The 20,264-nt window shown below is 43.6% G+C and overlaps 1 protein-coding gene across 1 annotated transcript in view; it reads right to left on the minus strand.

Moving 5' to 3' along the window:
* The window catches only part of PLCXD2 (phosphatidylinositol specific phospholipase C X domain containing 2), a 30,296-nt gene extending 14,188 nt beyond the window's left edge, over positions 1–16,108 (minus strand). The window contains exon 1 of the mRNA XM_083611724.1: positions 15,041–16,108. Within this exon, the coding sequence (XP_083467850.1) occupies positions 15,041–15,137 (97 nt within the window). The 5' untranslated portion in view covers positions 15,138–16,108. The remainder of the gene's footprint in view (positions 1–15,040) is intronic.
* Positions 16,109–20,264: the final 4,156 nt, after the last annotated feature.

Consider the following 20,264-nt stretch of genomic DNA (forward strand, 5'->3'; position numbering starts at 1 on the left):
CTAACATGATATTTTATTTTTAATTTCACCAGTTGTTTCCTTTAACAAAACAAAACAAAACAAAACACCAAACAGTAAAGTTTACAAAAAAGGGTTCCTTATTTGCAAAGAGTTATCAGACATATGCCATTTGCTAGGGGTTGGAATCCACCTAATGTGTTCTCGCAAGCAGACTCTTCAAAAACATGTCTCCTGCCATGCCCAGTTTGAGCTGCAAATGAGATGAAGGTCTTAAATGGATTACCTTGTTAGTGGCATTGAATCCACCTGGATGCCCATACAGTGTACAAATCAAAACATCAATGTGCCGCATTCTGAGAATGCCAGCAACAATCAGCATCATGAAGGATTTACCCTCCTCACCTCTTTGTTTAGGACTTTTTTATTTTTACTTTACGAATTTGTTAAAAATTGGTTCTTTTGCTTTACACATGGAATTCTTGTTCAAAGCACTTCACATATTTGATCTTCAGAGACCAAACAACAGAAGAAAAATAAATGTTGAAGAGGTAAGAGCTTCTTTCGCCTGAAGCCAGAGCAGATAAACAAAGAAGAATTTCTTCCTCTGTGACTGAATATAAATGACAGTGAGCTGGCACAAAACCATGTAAAAGGAAAGATGCCAGCTAATGAGAGTTACTCATACTCTGATCATCCAGGAGGAACTAAACTATGTCTCATAAGCAGAACAAATCCAGCTCCCACACAATTCAAGGAAGTGCACAACAGCTTTTCAACATGCACTTATCTGGGAGCAAGTCCCATTACATAAAACTATAAGAAGAACCTGCTAGATTGGGCCAATGGCTCACCTCAACCAGCACCCTGTTCTTACAGTGGCCAATCAGATGCCTGTGGGAAGCTTGCAAGCAGGAGCAACAGTACTTTGCCCATCTTCAAGTCCCCGTAACTGCTATTCAGAGACATACTGCCGCTGACAGTGGAACATAGTCATCATGGTTAATATCTAGCTGAATACTCAGATGTGAGTAAACATGTACTGTATTGCACTGAAAAGTTTAGAAAGCCACCAATGCACATGTGCCCTTGGAATGCAACATAGCAGGGGCAAACAACTGTTCTACAACCTATTTGTATGTTTCAAGCCAAAAAATTAGCATATGGGCATATCACACCCCTATTAAGCTCCCCCCCCCAACCCTCTTATCTTTTTAATCATAGAAGGTAACTGCAGGTGCACAATTGCCTTTTTAATCTTGTTGTTTAGTAAGTACCACAACCATTCTAACAGTGTGATGGTAAAAGGCCTTGTGAGAGGGTTCAATGTTAATTTTCCTTCATAGCTACCCCATGCTCTTCAAGGCTATGAATGCACACAGATATTCCCAACCCACCCACACATACATAGAGCTTGATAGCAATATGCATGCATTCAGATTCTTCTCAATATACAGTACTGGTCTCCATGGAAAAGTTATTATTCCAATGAAAACCAATAAATGTTCCTCAAAAAGAAAGAAAATTAATGTTGCCATTCCTCCCTTGCAAGAATTTCAGAATGACAATGGAATGAAGATGCATTAGCTAGCAATCAGAGCACAGAGTTAAGTACAAAGATTTGCGGGCCCTCGTCATGACTATAAGTACCTCCAGTGTGAAGTGAGGCTAATCCCTTATATGTATATTGGTTTTTCCATCTGTAATCTACCTAATTCATTGCACTGGAAGAAGCTAATATTCACAATCCACAAAAGCATTTTAGAGCCAGCTGATTCCAGCAAATCATGCACACTGTCAGTCAAACTGTTGTATTCGAAAATCTAAGAAAGATTTGCAAAATGCCCTCTCCCAGTTTTCCAGAAAATAAGCTTCTTCTTTTTTTAAAAAAAAGACTACAATATTCTGTACCTTCACGGCAGAAGTCCTGTCATTTGTAAAAGTACATATCAGAAGGGAAAATGCACGTTAAAACACACATATTGAAACTACTGTATTTTTCGCACCATAGGACGCACCGGACAATAGGACACACCTTGTTTTAGAGGGGGGAGAACAAGAAAAAAAAAATCTCTCCCTCTCTGCCCAGTGCCCCTTCAGCGAAGCGGCAGGAGGCACTGCACAGAGAGGGGGAGAATTTCCCCCCTCGTTTTCCCCATCTAAAACAAGGTGCCGTTTAAGGTGCGTTCAGATGCCTTCAGGCGGCTACCTTGGAAGCCTGGAGAGCGAGAGGGGTCAGTGCGCACCGACCCCTCTCACTCTCCAGGCTTCAGGTTCCTTTCGACCTGCTCTTTGAGGCTGGTGGGGGGAAGCCCACCACCAGCCCCAAAGAGCAGGTCGGGGAGCAGCAGAAAGGCGCGCAGCTATAGAGGCTCCTGCCATAGCTGCGTGTCACCTCTCCAGCCGGGAGAGGGTCGCTGGGGGCTTCTCTAGCCCCCGCGCGCTCTCCCAGCTGGAGAGGTGGCGTGCGGCTATAGGGGCTCCTGCCATAGCTGCGTGTCACCTCTCCAGCCGGGAGAGAGTCGCGGGGGCTTCTTTAGCCCCGCGCACCCTCTCCCAACTGGAGAGGTGGCGCGTGGCTATAGAGGCTCCTGCCATAGCTGCGTGTCACCTCTCCAGCTGGGAGAGGGTAAGCGGGGCTTCTTTAGCCCCGGGTGCGCTCTCCCGGCTGGAGAGGTGGCGCGCGGCTATAGAGGCTCCTGCCACAGCCGCGCGTCACCTCTCCAGCCAGCAGAGGGTAGCGGGGCTATGCTGTCTTCGTTCCATAGGATGCACACACATTCCCCCTTCATTTTTGAAGGGGAAAAAGTGCGTCCTATGGTGCGAAAAATACGGTAATATTTCTCAGCTTTAAAAAAAATACTGATTTGTCTTCCATATATTTGAGAAGAAAGTAAAAAGGCTGGGCTAGTTGTGTCAGTTGAGTCAGAGAGAGGGAGAGAGGAACAGGGGAGAGTGATTGACTTTGCTTAATTTAACATGTCGTGCCCTTTGGATAATCTCTTTAGCCTTCCTAACATTCTTGCAATTAGCCCAGCCAATTGCAAACCCGTCACTTGCCCATTCTAGCACCCCTTGCTATGCAGTCACTATGTTGAATAACAACAGTAAGTATATACAGAATATTTCTAAATTATTTCTATCATTTTCTAAAGGAGTTACAGGATCCTCATTTGAGCTTGCTGTAGAGTGTATGGGTTATTCTAAACACATCTGTCCAGAAAGCAGAAAAGGAACTACACATCAAGAAGCAGACAAGTCTATCTTTGTGGGTCCTACGTTTGGGATGGAAAACTGGTATGCCTCCATATGTTGTTGGATTCCACATACCTTCAGTCCTGGCAAGCATGGTCTGTGATCGGGAGAGCCATCAAAATCTAGAAGGCCACAGTTCTCCATCCTTGTCCCATGCAGGAAAACAATGATTCCCAATCTTGGGTCTCCAGCTGTTTTTGGACTACAATTCCCATCATCCCTGACCACTGGTGCTGCTAGCTAGGGATGATGGGAGTTGTAGTCCAAAAACAGCCAGAGAGCCAAGTTTGGGAAATCCTGTGGTAAAAGGATAAATATTATTTTGGTCCCAGAAAGCTGTGGTTACTACCCTCTGCAGTATATACTGTAATTTCCAAACACCACCATACATTTTCAGAATAGCATGTGCTATTAAAAAAAAAGTCTATATGAAAATATGTTGCATTTTGTTCTCAAATAGATACACCACCATAAATCTTCATAAAATGCCCCCCCACAGGTCAACTGTGGAAAAGTGCTTTTTTATTATTATTTCCTGACTGCCAGTTTGGCAGTGCACTAGCATGGAAGCAAAGCTGACCTAGTTGGAAATGCACCCAGTAAAACCTCATGAGGCTTGAGGATTCAAATCATTAACAAGCCGATTAGTATCTTTAAACCAGCCTTTAAAATACAAGCTAACTGAACTGCTCATTTTGCTTTGGTTGTTAGAAGGCTAAGGGCTGGAGGAAACATTATGTTGACAAATTAAGCCAAATGAATAACACAACTGACCTCTCTTGACAAACACACTCATTTAATAGAGTTCTCTTCAGTGCTGCAGCAAAGAGACAAGGAAGGCCATCAAGAGCCTTCTTAGGGCCAACTTAAATGTTCTGAACAGTTGGGTTGGGGTTCTTGTTTACAGCAGACTCAGTGGCAACATTTGAGACTCGGAGAAAGATGGGGCAGAGGCTGCTTAACCATTTCCCTTCTTGCTATTTTTTCCACTTTAAAAATGCAGCTTCTAGGGAGATTTTTCTCTCACATGTCAAAGCATTTGAATGCTTAGGGGGTTCTGCTGAGTATTTTTAGACCATGTTCTCATAGCCACATAGGGGCATAGTAGCCGTGGGATACATACTCATCTTCACTCCTAGCCCTAACATGCACTCACTGCCATTTCCTGAATCCTGTTTTCAGCACCCCCTTCACTAACCCACATTAAGAAACGTTTGCAGACATGGTTCAGCAGCAGAGATCAGCATGATGTGACGATGCACACAAGACAGCAACATGGAATTCTGCTTAGCATTCACACATGCTCTCTTTCTAAGAGGTCATTTTGACACTGAATTGGATCTTTTGAAATAGATGCTCAGTGGTTTTCAAAACACTTATTCAAATTCAGCCCAGGGTCATTTGCTGTTTGAAATCAGCAGGTCTAATGCATGCAACCATTTTTTAAAAAATAAAAATAAAAAGATCACCATGATCTTTCTGGGATAAAATTGAAAATGCCATACACAGCAAAAGTGGCAAATACACAATACTAAGAAGCTAACAATATTCTGGATACTGAAATTTGTTGCTTTTCCAGGGGCAAATTATTTCAAGATGGTGAAGATGATGATGATTTTTACAGTGGCTCATCCACATCCATCTCCTTTCTCAGAGATATGTTCTCATATCTGCTTTTAGATACTGTCTCTGCAGGTGTGATATAATTTTGACTTTTGCGCACTTACTTCTTTCCCATATAGAAATCCAAGCAGAAGTTGTAGGCTATTGATAAATGTTATCAAATGTATGAATTTGGCATACTAGAGCTGAAGGCTAATCTCACAGCAAAGTCAGTATCCGCTCCTTTAGGGAAAAATCTAGCAATCTAGTAGGCAATTATAGACTGACCTGCCCACTGCAGCGCACTTTGGAAGCCCAATTAACCAGCATCGAGCTTTTAAGTATAATGTTTGTTCTATTCAAACTGTTTTGTGGAGTCATAATTATACTGCTGTAAATTAGAGATTAAATAAAGCAGATTTTTTTTTTGTAGTGGTGTTGCCTTCTCTAAATTTGCATCTCTGCATTTTCATGCTGACATGACCTCCAAGAAAACAGATGGTCAAGCTTAGCTGCTTTGCCCTTCAATGAATCTCTTCATCAGCCTATTCCAGATTGGTCCCCATGCCATAGGAGTAGAAATCTGTTCCCCTCTTAGCCAAGCTTTTAAAGGGAAGCATTTGTCTTTATGCTTCCTACATTTTTCCTGGGCTGTGTGTATCTTCATACTACAGAAAATGATTTTGCTGTAGGTCAGGGTCCAAGGTTCAAAGTTAAACCATGAAGTATTTTACAGTCGTTATCTGTAATCTTCTGTGAGTTCAGTTCCACATTGTACAAGTACATTGCAAGGTTATTACTTTCCATGAGTATGTATTACAAATGAATCACAGCTTGAGTAAATGAAATGACAATTGCAATAGCATTCTAGGCCCTGCCCCAAAGGTGACATAAGGTGACATGGAATCTTCAAATGCCTTCACTGTGTTGCAGAATCTTTATTTTGTTGATCAAGGGAGGAAAAATGTGGAATAGAAAATGCTGATGGCAGAATTGCAGCATACGTCAGAGAAGTCAGAGGTCGCCTCTTGTGCAACATTAAACAATGTTTTCATTTAACCAACTTTTGTTCTGATTTCAATGCTTAACATGGAATGCCTTCTGTCTTTTACTTGATGGTCATCAAGGTGCAAAGGTAATTTCAACTACGTACATGTTAACTTGGGGAAGTGGAAAATTAGCAGTGAGCACCCACTTCAAATATTTAGTCCTTGTCTCATCAATGCACACTTGCCCATCAACACCTGTCCTCTTCAAACTTATGCTCACCACATTCTCTGTCTCAAACTGAAATCCTGGAATTGCAAACACCAGAGATATATGACAAGCAAGTCTGTGATGGAATTTCCTCGTTACCACTGTCAAAGGGTTTAGCCCTCTCAAGATAACAGCTTCAGTTTTGGGGCGATTTCAATAGCTATTGAAAACTGCTATCTCAGGTGACACATGCATAATCTCACTGAAGGAGATCCGCATAGTAATAAGCCTACCACAGACAAGATCTTTTGATGTCGGTACTTTTCATAACAGGATGTAACAATAACATGGTTAGGGTGTGTGACAGTGTGTAAGTGGTATGTGTGTTTATGGTGTGTAAATACATGTGGATAAGAGTGTGGACCTTACCGCATTTTTTGGCTATAACCACTCTGCTATGCAGCTCCCAGAGAAAAGTAGCCCCTCAAACTGAAAAGGGATAGCCATCCCTGGTTTACTAAGAAGACTTAACACATCCAGAGTAAGACTAATATAGGTGTGGACAGCTGGGTTGGTTAGAGTGCGGCACTGATAACGCCAAGGTTGCAGATTCAATCCCTGCATGTGACAGGTGCATATTTCTGCATTGCAGGGGGTTGGACTAGATGATCCTTCCAACTCTACAATTTTATGATTCTATTATTAATGTGTGCAGCAGTGATTGATAAGAATAACCGTTTATACCAAGAGCAGATCAGTGTGTATTAAACATTAAACTGGTTTTTAAAAGAAAACCCAGAAATGGTTAAAAGCATTTGACAGACTTTTAGCTTTTTATGCAGCAAATTATTCAAAGTAGGGAAATAAACACGTGCAGTCATTATATGCTTTCCCCAAGACATAGCACCACAGGCTGTAAGAATCATGATTTTGCTAAGTGCTGAGGGAGGGACGAGAGCGGAAGGGCGTAGTGCAGGCTGTGAAGAGAAACAGCTGAACCTATCCTCATGGAAAGAATTGTGTCAAAACCCAGTGAAACTACTATCCAGCATGCACACAGAGAGATGAAAGGAAGGGAGGAGGGGGGTGGAACATAGAAGGGACAGTTCAACAGATGCCACAGAGATTAAAGGCAGCAGCTAGCAGATCATCATTTTCCTGGAGTTAGTTCCAATACTGGAAAAACAGTGCAGAAAACATAATTCTTGAAACTCGGACCATAAGCCACTCTTTCTTATGTTTTATCCTGTATTACACATTTAAATTTTTGATGAGTTATTTTAATATTTTGTAAAAAGCAATGGTAACGTATAATTAATCATTGTCATTTACGGTTTTCTAGTTGAGCAAGCAATCAAATAATTAAGCAATCAAACACAGACTTTAAAAGAACCTGTTGCTATTTGTGAAACTTCAGACAAATGTGGTACAGATGGAAAGGAGTCCAATGCAACTTATTTTTTTATTATTTGAACTAATTCATGCTGGTTCAAAACTATTTTGAGGAAATTGTAAAGAATACCTTATTCATTGCCTTCATACAAGCACACACAATCCTCTTACACCATTTCCCCAAATTAATTTACCATGCTTTACTCATGCTTCTGTTTAAAGCAGAGCTGGGTCTATCGACACACACAAGGGAGCTTTTTGGAGGGGCTGAAGATGTTATTAGACCGCTCCCCTTCCCCGGAGGTGCACCATTGCTGGTGGACATCCGGGACCTCGCGGTGACCCAGGTGTGGGAGGACAGGTGCTGCCCACGTCATCAGGGCTCCCGGCAGTGTCACACACCCCGGACTTGACGTTAATCTGGTCCCAGCTTTTGGAGAGGTGTTGCTGGCGGGATTGCCCTCATCTGGCGGCAATCAATAGGGCCAAGAGAATTGCTAATCGTGCGGTGGAATGGAAGGACTGGGTGATATGGCACCCCGCTATTATGTCCGACCAGGTGGCCTTGTTTCGTAACGATGGTGTTCACCTTTCTGATAAGGGTAATGATATTTGGCTGGTTGATATTGTTCAGGGCATTAGGTGTTGGTTGCAGGTGAGGTTGTTGGCGGCAAGCCTTTTGGCTTGAGTGGTGGTTAGGCATTGGGTAAGCCTTGTTTATGGGAGGGGAGGTTGTTGCCTCTGCCTGCCCCTGCTTGTTAAGGGTATCCCATTAAAGGGATCTGGGGGTGTGGTTCCTGTCCAAAGCCTGGGCGTGGGCTAGGGCCATGCCATGACCCCATCAGTGACCCTGGGGGGTGCTCTCAATTGATGTATATCATAGGGCTTCCCCTTATTGGTGGCTGACCCTTGAGAGACTTCCTGCAGGTGGGCAGGAGAGCCAGGATATAGTCTGGCTTCACCCAAATGCCTAAGCCAAACCGCTAACATCTGTAACCAATAAAGTTGTGGTCTAATTTATCCCATTAACTCAACATACTTGTGTCTGTGTGTTTATTTCTGAGGGGAACTTCAGGGCTCGGGGCCTCGTCAAGCAATTCTAACCAATCAGGACCACCTGCAAGAAATCCACCATTTATATTGCATTTGACCAATATAAACTTTAGTGTAACAATTCTGAATGAGTTAAACTAGCCAACTTGCCAAAATGAGTTTACTTGTTTACAATGGTAAGTTAAAGGACACCAGATGGCTGTCATCTAAGTGGCTAGAAATTTGGCTCAGCAAACAGACATACTGGTGCCCATGAATTTGAATGTTAAGAGCCAGTGACATAAAATGTCATGTGCTATAAGGAAGTAAAACATTTGTTCCTGGCGTATGCTGGTTAAGAAAAAGTGAAAAAGGCAAGTCAATAGCTTGTCAGCATTTCCTTGCATCTTCCTAAACTTGCTGCTAAAGAATAGGAACCTTGTATGTGCCATCACCCAATCCCACGTGTCTTGTTTAATCATATGCCAAGCTTGGATGAGCATCTATTAAACTTGATGATTTAACAAGCACCTACGTACTCAGCACACTATCAACTCTTCTTCATCACAGGGATTACACTTGCACAGGGTTCATCCACGCTTCTGTTGGTGTGACAATTTCTAGTCACAGGTTCATGATTTGTAGGTACAGGTCTGAGCAGTGGGGTGGGGGTGGGAGGTTGTCCCACTGTTTACTGTTAAATCATAACATGTGAGATAACCAGCCTCATATAACCAGCATGCTTAAATCTAATGTATGAATGGGTAAATACCATAGAGTAAGCTGTCCTGGCAGGCTTAGCAAGGTCACTTCCCCTTACCTTGGAAGAAAATGCATAATCAATCCTACTATTCAACCTCTAGTCTACCTGAGAAGCTCAACATGTGAAGAAGTTTGAGTTGGTTGCTCCAGCTCAGAATACATGGCTCTCCCATTCCATATTGTCACAATTTCACTGAGCAAATATTAACCAAGAAACAAGTGGTTTTTTATTGACACATATAGGATACGTAACTACTACTGAGGAATATCATTAAGGTTTGATGCATCCCTTCCACTGTGCCATGACTCATTACTAATATTCAGCAGAAGACAGCATGCAATTTCAGCATGATCAGTTATGTAAGGTACATCAAGTACTATAACATATTCATATTACACCATAGGACAGATAAAATTACAACAAGTAACTGAGGCTGAAGTCCTATTCCCACTTAAATGAGAGTAAGCTCCATTGATCTCAATGGGTCTAACTTCTGAGTAGATATGCATAGGATTGCACTGTTAAATAGATACACAGATGGCTTAAGTTGCTTAGTGTAAATGCTGCAAAGTATCTGGCTCATGATGTAATAGGAAATTATTTCAGTACTTAATGTGACTTACCAATGTACAGCATCACACAGAGTGAACTGATATGCTATGCTTACTGGAGAAAGAAAACAACAACAAAATATTGGATAGTATTAACTTCCAGGAGGGAGACTAAAGCCAGTAAAAGAAATTGGTTATAGTTCAGCTGTGAAAACTAGAGATATGGGGAGTTAGCCAATGTTAATCATACTTGAATAAGAAGAGATACAACAGAGGAATATAGAATGATGTGGAGAAATTGGATAGAGAAAAGTCCCTCCCTCCCCGCCTATAATACTAGAAAGCCATTTCCGACCTGGGAGGAGAGGGGGTTGCGGGCTAACCCCTCCCACACACGCGGGGGCTGGCCTTTTGCCCCCGCAAGAACTGGGAATCCCCGGGCGTGTCTTCGACCCTGCCCGCCAATCGGCGGGCCGGGGAGGCGGGGCCTAGCCTATTTAAGGCCAGGCACGCCCGGGGACCGCCCTCTTTCCCCTTTCCAGCTGAGCGGTTTTCCCATCCCACCCACCCTTTAGGCTTAGCTAGCTATGACCTTGCTATGGACTTCGGTTGGTCGCCGCAAGGGGCCTGGTAGGAATTTTTCCAATTTGGCGCACTTCTAGCCTTTTGGTTTTTCCGCCTACCTCGTAGCAAACGTCACAACTTCCACGGTATTGGCGGTTAGGCATTGGCAGGGGTTAATTGTTATGCAAATGAACGGGGGGGGAAAGAAGCGCCATCACCTTCCCCCAATGAAAAGGGTAGTCCGGTAGAGGACTTCAGGGGGCGTTGCCTTGTCCGAAACCTAGGGAGGTAAGGGCCTGCGGCATGCCCCCGAGCGGTGACACCCGTGGGATCCTAGTTGGCGTACTTCAACAGGACTCCCACGGCTTGTGGATAACCCTTCCCGGTCTCCATGCCGGGTAGTCGATAGGAGCCAATGCCTAAGGCCAATACCTTTCAATTCTGTAATCAATAAAGTTGTGGCCTTTTTATGCCCATTAACCTTAAATAACGTGTCCAGTGTCTTCATTTCACATGGGGGAGGGGACTTGCCACGCAACTCAAGAAGAGCCAATGAAGCTGAATGTTGGGAGATTCAGGACTGGAAAAAGACAGTACTTATTCACACAGCTCACAATTCCTCATGTTATCTTTATGATAAGGCACATCAATGGAATGACTAGAATAAACAGTAGAAATCATTTGAGCATTACTCATTATCAGCATTATGGCACGTGGCTATTTATGATGTGAGCGTTAATAACTAAAAGCAAGCCATACCTAAAAGTTCTCATTGCTAGCTAAGTTTCATTCCATATATGCTTTGACTGAAGACAAAGTCCTAAAGGACTGAAGTCTCAAGCAGCCTCTGGGGCTAGAAGTGCCTATGCCCAGCCAAGGCTAGTCTGTTAGCTATGGCTTCTCCTGAACCCAGCTAAGAGAAACACCATAGCTCAGTGGTAGAGCATCTGCTTTGCATGCAGTCCCTAGTTCAATCCCTGGAGTCTTCAGGTAGGGATTGGCAAGAATCCTGCCTAAAATTCTGGGAATGCTACAGCCAGGGAGATCTTCTTATCTCTCCCCATTCTATTCCATTGGCAGCATACACAAGGCCTCTCACAACTAGATAGAGGAACTAGATTGGCGTAGATGTGGTGCCCTCCACATTATTGGACTCCACTTCCCGTCAGCCCAACCAATCCAGCCATTGAACAGGGATGATGGGGTTGTGGTTGAACAATATATGTTAGCTATCCCTGAACTATAGAAGACCTGCAAATTTTGATAAAGATAGCCTCTTTTTGCAACATTATAATTATCAGTTTTATGGTCAATTTTAGATGTTGAGCCATTTTGGAAAATGCAGTAGCAGGATCTAGGTTTGGAGAAAGTTCTTTCAGTGAGCCAATCGACCTCTAAATTCAAAGCATGTTTTCATATCTCCTCAGTCTCACTAGACATTAAAATGAGATTAGTTTTAATAGGGATACACTCCGCATCCCTTATCAAGAAACATATGGAGGATTATGAGCAGACATTTACTGGAGCAGTTGTACTGTTATGCCCCAACAGGGCCTTTCATAGACTTATTAATATCTTGAAGAGCAGGGCTGAAGCTGTGGTTCTGCTGAACTGCGACATTCCTTGTTTGACAAGTGTCCTGCAAATGCAAAACATGACAAGCCAAATGCCAGGTCGTGTCTAGCTGTGCTTTGCCAGTTCTGGGAGATGAACAGACATGGTCATTACTACAGCAGAACAATGATTCATCTAGTCTGGTATCCTGTCTCTAGCAGAAACCAACTATGAATATTTCTAAGAAAAGGTCACCCTTCCTCAATAATAAGCCTATAATTGCAATAATACACAGTCTACCTAGGCTGTGTTGGGGAATGTTGTTTGACCTCAGCTAGTTATCCGATTACATCCTAAAGCCGGAGACAGTACTGAACATTTTATCCTGGTTAACCAGGCTCATTTACAGTAATGTTCAAACACCATTCTCTTTATCTTAAAAAAGGGGAAATTATTCTATCACACCTTTATGGGCAGAGAAGCGTATCATGCAGAATACATATGCACATGAGTATGTATGTACAGTGGTACCTCGGGTTACATACGCTTCAGGTTACAGACTCTGCTAACCCAGAAATAGTGCTTCAGGTTAAGAACTTTGCTTCAGGATAAGAACAGAAATCGTGCTTCGGCGGCACAGCGGCAGCAGGAGGCCCCATTAGCTAAAGTGCTGCTTCAGCTTAAGAACAGTTTCAGCTTAAGAACAGACCTCCGGAACGAATTAAGTACTTAACCCGAGGTACCACTGTAAATGTGTTTCCTCTCCCCACTCCCCAGGAAGAAACCAGGTATATATAGTCAATTTGTTGCCTGCATCTGTGATATTTGAATTCAGTTCAATAACAAAACATTAGGTCACAGGAAACCCCTTTAGAGAACAGCTTGACCCTATCACCTTTTTGATAAGACTTTGGCAGTGGTATCAAGAATGAGTATTGTCTGCAGTCAAATGTCAAGTTTTGTGCATATTTTCTCATTAAATCCTTCACATAAATAACTCCAACTTTCACTGGGGCAGTGACATGAAAGCTATTTAGGGAGCAGAGACTCGGGGGGGGGATTATGGGGTGTGTCCAAGTCCTCTTTTAAAGTGGACTTCCGCTTGTGCAGTGGAACTTTCTCATCCCTTCCTCTCCCCTTCCCACAACATCAAAATCTAGTCCAGACTGCCATGAAACCTTGCAGAGCAAGGGGTAATCAGAAAATCTTTGCTTTCCAGTGCTTAGCTGAGTTGCCCCCCATCACACACGCACCCCCAACAATGACAGATACAGGTGGGAATTCCGCCTCCACTGATGGTTCTACAGCAGTGGCTAGTAGTCCCCATTGGAAAGCTTCTTCACTACTGCACTAGTATGAATGTTTGAACAGGCCTTTACTTATTCAGAGGCTGTTTGAGGGGGATACAGGTTTGGGAACCTGAGGAACAAGCCATTTAGGTAGGTTCTTTAAAAAAGAAACCCAGTCTGTATCTGTACTGGACTTTTTTTGTTCTTTTTTCAAGAAAGCTTTTATTGTTGATTTTTTTTTAATGCTAACCACTTTTGAGATGTTTCACCAGAATTTATTCATAAATGAAAATGAGCAAATGGTAAATAACCATACTGTAACCAGGTACAAAGGCTACTGGTAAGGTGGTCCATTTCAGGTGGAAGATTAGAGGATGCCCTTAAACGGCAAGACACTGACAACTAGTTACTACAGATTTAACCACAAAGAGAGGATCATTTCTTGAATGACACCAGATTGTTTTGAGCCAGATTGTTTTGACTAGTGCTCAGATATTTAACGAATGAATATGTGATTGGGAGGATGGAATACCTCTGCACCAAAGAGGGTGAAACATAGAAGGAAAACACATCCAGGGCACTAAGCTCTTCCCAAGATATATATTTCAGAGTCAACACTTTCTAGCTGTAAATACATCTACTTCTTTGATCAAGCACTAAGCAACTAGGCTAGAGTGTTTTCCTCCACTTCCTAATGCTGCAGCCCTAGAAGCACCTTGTTTCCTTATTTTTTGAGGTTTTAATAACTTTGGTGATTACCCCAGTTTCCAAAAACTCAAAAATTATGCTGCGGATTGGTATTCTGAAATAACCACACACACACACATTCCTTGAGAAAAAATAATTGAAAAGAGCAGCTTCTGCTCACAAGCCTTCCTTTTGGGTACTATCCAAAAGAGGCCTTTCATTTTTTGTTGTCCTGCCTTGCCTGAAGATTGGTGAAAATACGTTAGGGAAACAATAGTATTCCAAAATGTTTTAGTTGCCTATGGAGTGTCTAACCTGTTTCAGTGAATATCATTGATTTAGCTGACAGCATAGAATAAATCAACAGTAAAATCTGAAACCCCATAAACAGGAAAGGAAAGACATCTTAACCCACCCTCATAAATAAAGATGCAAACAGAAGAACTATATGTTTGTGTGTTAGTCACCCCACCAAAACAGTACAATTTAAGATCTGATTTTCCTCATTGTGATAGTATGGTTTAAGATTGATGATTTACTCCACGAGTGCCTAATAACAGCAAAACTGTATTAATACTTGACATTTTGTATAGCACATTAAAATGTTTCACAAACATTATCCAACATAGCTCAGTTGGCAGACCATGAGACTTTATCTGGGGGTCGTGGGTTCGAGCCCCATGTGGAGCAAAACATTCCTGCATCACAGGGGGTTGGAGTAGATGACCCCTGTGGTCCCTTCCAACTCTTTGATCTATTATCACATACATCCGGTGCTTTTTTTTCCTAGGGGGGACGCATACCCCTCAAGATTTGTGAATCTTTGTACTTTTGTCCATTTACTGTATTTATTTTTCCCGATGCAAACTATAAAATGTGGATTTTCTCGAGTCAAAATCAGAGCACCCCTAAACATTTTTTTAAAGGAAAAAAAACCACTGCATACATCTCTATTCGTTACAACAAGCGAAGTCAGCGTTATCCCACGGGAGCGGTGGTGGTGCTGAAATAGAGAGTGGCTTCCCTGGGATTTCCTAACTGGTTCGGCTAAGTCTCTTAACCACTAGGCTACACCGCTTAGAAAACAAACAAAAACCCCTTCCTAGTAATTCGGCTGGATTCCCCTACACAAGCAAGCCAGGAAGGAGCAGGTGCCGGGAAACCCTGGAGGAGCCCAAAGCAGAGCAGGGTCCTACCTGGGATGGCCAGATTGGCCAGAGGAAGGGCGCTGAGGGCGGACGGCAGGGAGCCCATCCAGTGCGCGCTGCTGCTGCTGCTGCTTTCCAGCGCCATCCTCTCCGCGGCACTCCGTTGCCCGTCGCCGAGGCTGCTCTGGCTCGCCGCTTCCCGCTTCGCCCAAGTCCTCGTCAGCAGCGGCGGCGTCTCCTCGGAGGTCTCGTCCACCTGCCGCGTTCTGGGTCAGCCAGCGCCCGCGGCTCCCTTTCTGCCATACTCCGAGCGGCTGCCTCGCCGCCGCCTCTGCGGCTTAATCCCGCCTTCGCGCCCCTTCGCGCCAAAGGGGCTCCCTCAGGACGCCTGACCTCACGCTCCCTCGGCCAGGGGCTCGAGCGGAGGCCCCGCCCTCCCCGCTCACGTCACAGCGCGCGGGTCCCCGCGGCGCACCTGGCAGCGAAGGCAGAGGAATCCCGCCTTTGCGCCAGGAACAAGCCTGAGGACATCTCCCACGGGAGCGCGCGCCAGCGAGCGGTCAAAACAAATTATCGCTCTCCGGCCAAGCCTCGGCGCGCTGATTGGCTGGCGACGAGCTGATGGCACAGCCCTCCCTTCGTCGCGTGTCAGGGCCGCTGGCGCAGCCGGTTGGTACAGGAGGGCAGTTCCCAGCCAGCCGCCCATTGGTTGAAGGCTGGCTCAGCGCTAATTGGGCTAATTTTCTCCCCGGCGCGCCCAACGTGTGGGTTCTTTGAGGGCACGTGGCACTAAGGTGGCAGAATCATAGAATCGGAAGGGACCCCGTGGGTCATCCATCCCAACCCCCTGCGCTGCATGGATCTCAACTGAAGAGTTCCTGGCAGATGACCATGCAACTTCTCCTTAAAAATCTCAAAGGAAGAAGAGTCCGCAGCCTCCAGATGAGGATCATTCCGCTGTTAAACAGCTCCTGCTTTCAGAAAGCATCACCTGGAGGGGCCACAGGTTTCCTCTCCCAGTTTTGAAAGAAACATTAAAAATGAAACTCCAGAATGGACAGACTTCTGATGAAGTTGGTTCTCTCCTCAGCAAAAGCTTCTGCTGCAATAAACATGTTAGCTGCAAGGTGATACAGGCCATTATTGTGTGTGTCTCTGTAGTAGGAGTGTAGTAGCCAAAAGGATCTTCTGAATTTCCTTTATCATTTTTCTTTTAAGGGGGGGGGATGAGTCTCATCATCTGACTGTCATTTGTGAGAAAACACTCAATTTTACCCACTTTCTCCAGAAGTTGCCTTTATCTCTTTTGTCAAGATCCTTACTTTTTAAAAGGGTGGAAAAGCATTGGACAAAAATCGTTTTTGAGATAATTTTTTTTTAATTTTATCATTGTGTGTTATTATAAAAACAAAACAGGATCAGTACAATAAGGTTGGAATCCTTTACCAAATAAATAAATAGAAACTCTTCCTCTGTAATCTCATTTCAGCTGCCCTACTTATTTCCAAAGCCTCGACAACATGCTTCTACCATTTCTTTTCTGTAAAGTAGATCAAACTGGAGCAGCAGGATAAATAAAGCCACATTCTAATGTTTGTTGAAATGTGCTTAGTGGCTGTGGTTGCAAGTCTGCTTTGAAACAAATACTGAAGCACACTCACTCTGTTACTGCTTCTTTTTGATGCTGGTGCATGTAAGAAAGCTAAACTGCAAAACTGTTCTGAATAGCTATACTCTGTTACAAGGATGGGAGTTCCTTCAAATGTTGTTGAACTATAACTCCCATCATCCCTGACTTTTTGCTGCAGTGGCTGGGGCTGATGCAGTATAGAAGCAAACAACATCTGGAGAGACACAGGCGACCCACCCCCCTTCAGCACGAAAACAGGAGATTGTGCTACTGTAGCAGTAGCAGGACAGCTGAAACAACAGTATTTCCCATGGTTTCCACAAAGATTTTTGAGGCTAGGTCTGTATGCTACTATTCCTTCTGATTAGCTAAAGCAAAAACACAAAACATGCAAAATAAGAGGACTCAAGCAAATGTGCATTGTTTCTCCGGGTTGCAGAATTCTGCTTTTTTTTGTGGGATTTGGATTAGATTGGCACAGCAGTTTGATTATGTTTTGCTTAGCACAAAGAATGCACAGCTCTGTTGTCTACTCTGAGAGCAGAATGATGAACTGGACTGGTCTTTGGTCTGATCTTGCAGGGATCGCTTGATGTTCTATTTTCATGATCAAATCATCTGTCCAAACTGTTATGTTCCTCAGTGGTTAAAAAACAAAATACCAGTGTCTGTATCGTGCCTGTATTCTGTCTCTGAGATAGCAACATGCCAATCTTGTTCAGAAAAATCGTGCAAGAGAAAGGGTTATGTATCCCCCGCGGTCTTCATCACAATAACAGCCAATATAGCTGCATTTAGGATATATCTCACAAATGTCATAGCATAAAGTTTGACCTCTTTCTTGTAATTCCACCCTTTCATCTTACTTTCAAAGATAAATAAATGCACTTTGCTACCAATGGGCCAAAATATGCAAGACCCTGCATAACAAACATTCAGCTGAAGTTAACTCTGATTGACAGTGCAATCCTATTTATGTCTAATTGGGAATAGATATGCCTCTACAGTTTAGTTCAGCGGGGCTTATTCCCTGTAAGTAATCCTAACTCCCATACTCTACCCTGTGTGACTTTATGGAGTGACAGGGCTACTGCCACATGCGCATTCTTGCTTTTCAGAGGGCAGCAGCACCGGCGGGGTGGGACAGATCCATCCAATTCAACTTCCTTGCCCAGCCTGGCATCCCAGCCAGAAATACAGCTTCAGTTTGTTGCAACCAATTTGTTCTCTGAGGTGCAATGGAATTCAGTCACAAGAACTACATTTCAATGGGACAGAGCCCATCTTCTTATTCCTGCCATCCAAATCTATTAATGACGAAGCAGAGCTCAGGTTTCCAAAATACTGCACAGAAGCGAATTTTCTCTCTCTTTCATCTGTTACCTCTTGAGCTTAGAAAATAATAGGCACCGGTGATCCCTATCTTAACTAAAGCCCTATATCTCTGAGACACATAATGACTAATGTGTTGCTCATTCGCCTTAATTTAGGAGTGTTGGATTTGAAAAAAATGTCAGTGTTGAAGCTGAGCACATGAATTTTTGGTGTGACCTGGAGCAAACCTCTTGGCCGTTGCAATGAAGTCATTGCTTTATTAACCTTATGGAAGCAATTGGAAAATGCAAAGCCTTTATACAGAATCTGGATTGCATTCTGAGATGCCTAGAAAATTCTCCAGTGGCTTTACCTTATGTCCATAACCTTTGAGAGATTACAGTTTTTCATCATCAAATGTATTACGTGGTTTCATTGTCACTTCCAGAAAATACTTCATGTTCCTAATTCAGTAACCTGATCCCAGAGGCTCATTTTAAATATGTGTTAGACGCGACACTTTGGAAAAGAGCCCAGTCTCTGCAGACCGAACGCCACGTGTACTTTGCCAAAACATTTCAGGGTTTTATTTTCACTGAGGCATGCATGTCCACTATACTGACAAGTGATAGTGCTGGTTTCAGAGCTGGATCCTGCTGCAATGATATCTGTCACATTGCAAGGTTGAGAATGAATTCACAGGATGAATTTCATCCCAGACTGTGGGATCAACTTAAAACTGAATTACAGTGGAGCTCTTTGTTTGCCACACTTGTATGCAGTACTAGTTTTTTTGGCTCCCTACCCTTCATGTTGGCAAAAAGGCACATACAGAAGGGGGAGGGGGTAGAGATGAACTTCCAAATTAACTCTTAAGACTGTTTCACAATATTACAGATTTGATGCCAAAAACGCATGCCCATGAGCACATACCTGCCACTCTCACAGCATGTGTTAAAACACACAAAAGGTGTAAGTGATATACAGGCTGTTTTGCATGGGGGTTCCATTCCTGGCCCCCTCATGCATTGGGCAGTGTGTGCCGTGCCCCGTTCCTCCCCACCCATGTTCTGCCTTCTTTCATGTCCAAAAGGACCTGCGTGTCGGCAGCCGTATGTCAACTGGAAGTGCCAAATATGGTCACTTCCGGTTAGCGCCGGCGCTTAATGGCGGATCTCACCCGGAGCTCCGGGAGAGATCTGCTTCGTGGGTTCGGGTCCTGTCAGCTACGGCGAAGCGGGGACCCTTAAAAATCACAGGCGCGTTGCCTGTGAACCGGAGACTCGGCGGGCACCTTTGCGCCCCCCCGACGCTGCGAAATAGCCTTTTTAAAGGCTGCGGAGCAGCGGAGGGGTTTTGGAGCGGTGCTGAGAGTCGTCTTCACCCAGCCTGCGAAGCGAAGCCGCGTCGCCATTAGCGGAGAGCGCTGATTTCTTCCGGTGAAATTGGATTAAAAGAACAACTATCCGTGAGTAGGATTGACCGCTAAAATATAATTGGACTCTAAAATAAAGAAATTGGGCACCGAGACGGACAAGCACTAAAAAGGAAGTCTGCTTTCCGTTCTGTAGCAAGATCAAAGCGAAAGGCACTCTAGCTGTAACTGCTTGAGAGGAAACTTGTGGGAATTAAGAAATCCACCACCAAAGCAAAGAACTCCCTCCCCGAAGGCAGGAGGGGGGGGGAAGAAGATTTTAAAGTGTTTCCCTGCCAATTTAAAAGAATTGGATTAAGTACCGCTGCTCTTTAACCTGGGATCGGACTGCCGGAGAAAAGGAACCGGCTAAGGACTGTTGCTATAAGAAGGCTAAAAAGTATCTTAAATTGACTTTGGCTACTTCCAATTTGAAACATTGTTTTTGTGGCATTGCAAAGTTACTTACAGGACACTATTGATTGGGATCCCCTTGAAAGAGAAAAGAAAAATTGGAAGGGACTAGGAAAACTTTTTTTTTTTTTTTTTTGAAGAGTGTGGGATTATTTTGAGAAGTATAGAATTGACTCTACGCCCTCTAGAGGACCTACAAATTGTTTCAGCAACAAGTGGAGTTTAAAATCTGAGAACTTTTGTTTGATAGCTCCAAAGTGTGGGAATGACCTTGACTAAAAGACTTTGTTATGGCAGATGGTAAAGAGAAAGGGGATTTACAAGAAACAACCTTGAGATCTGGCAGACAATATAAAATTGACCCTTCCATGCAAAGAAGGGCTTCTGTAACAGGAGCCTCTGGAACTATAGTTGCTGCAAAGCCAAAAGTGAAAGCAATGTCTACAGAAGAATCATTTGCTAAGGTATTGGAGAAGATAAATGACTCTTTGGAGGAATTA

This window comes from Podarcis filfolensis (genome assembly GCF_964270895.1).
Source record: "Podarcis filfolensis genome assembly, chromosome: 4".
NCBI lineage: Eukaryota > Metazoa > Chordata > Lepidosauria > Squamata > Lacertidae > Podarcis > Podarcis filfolensis.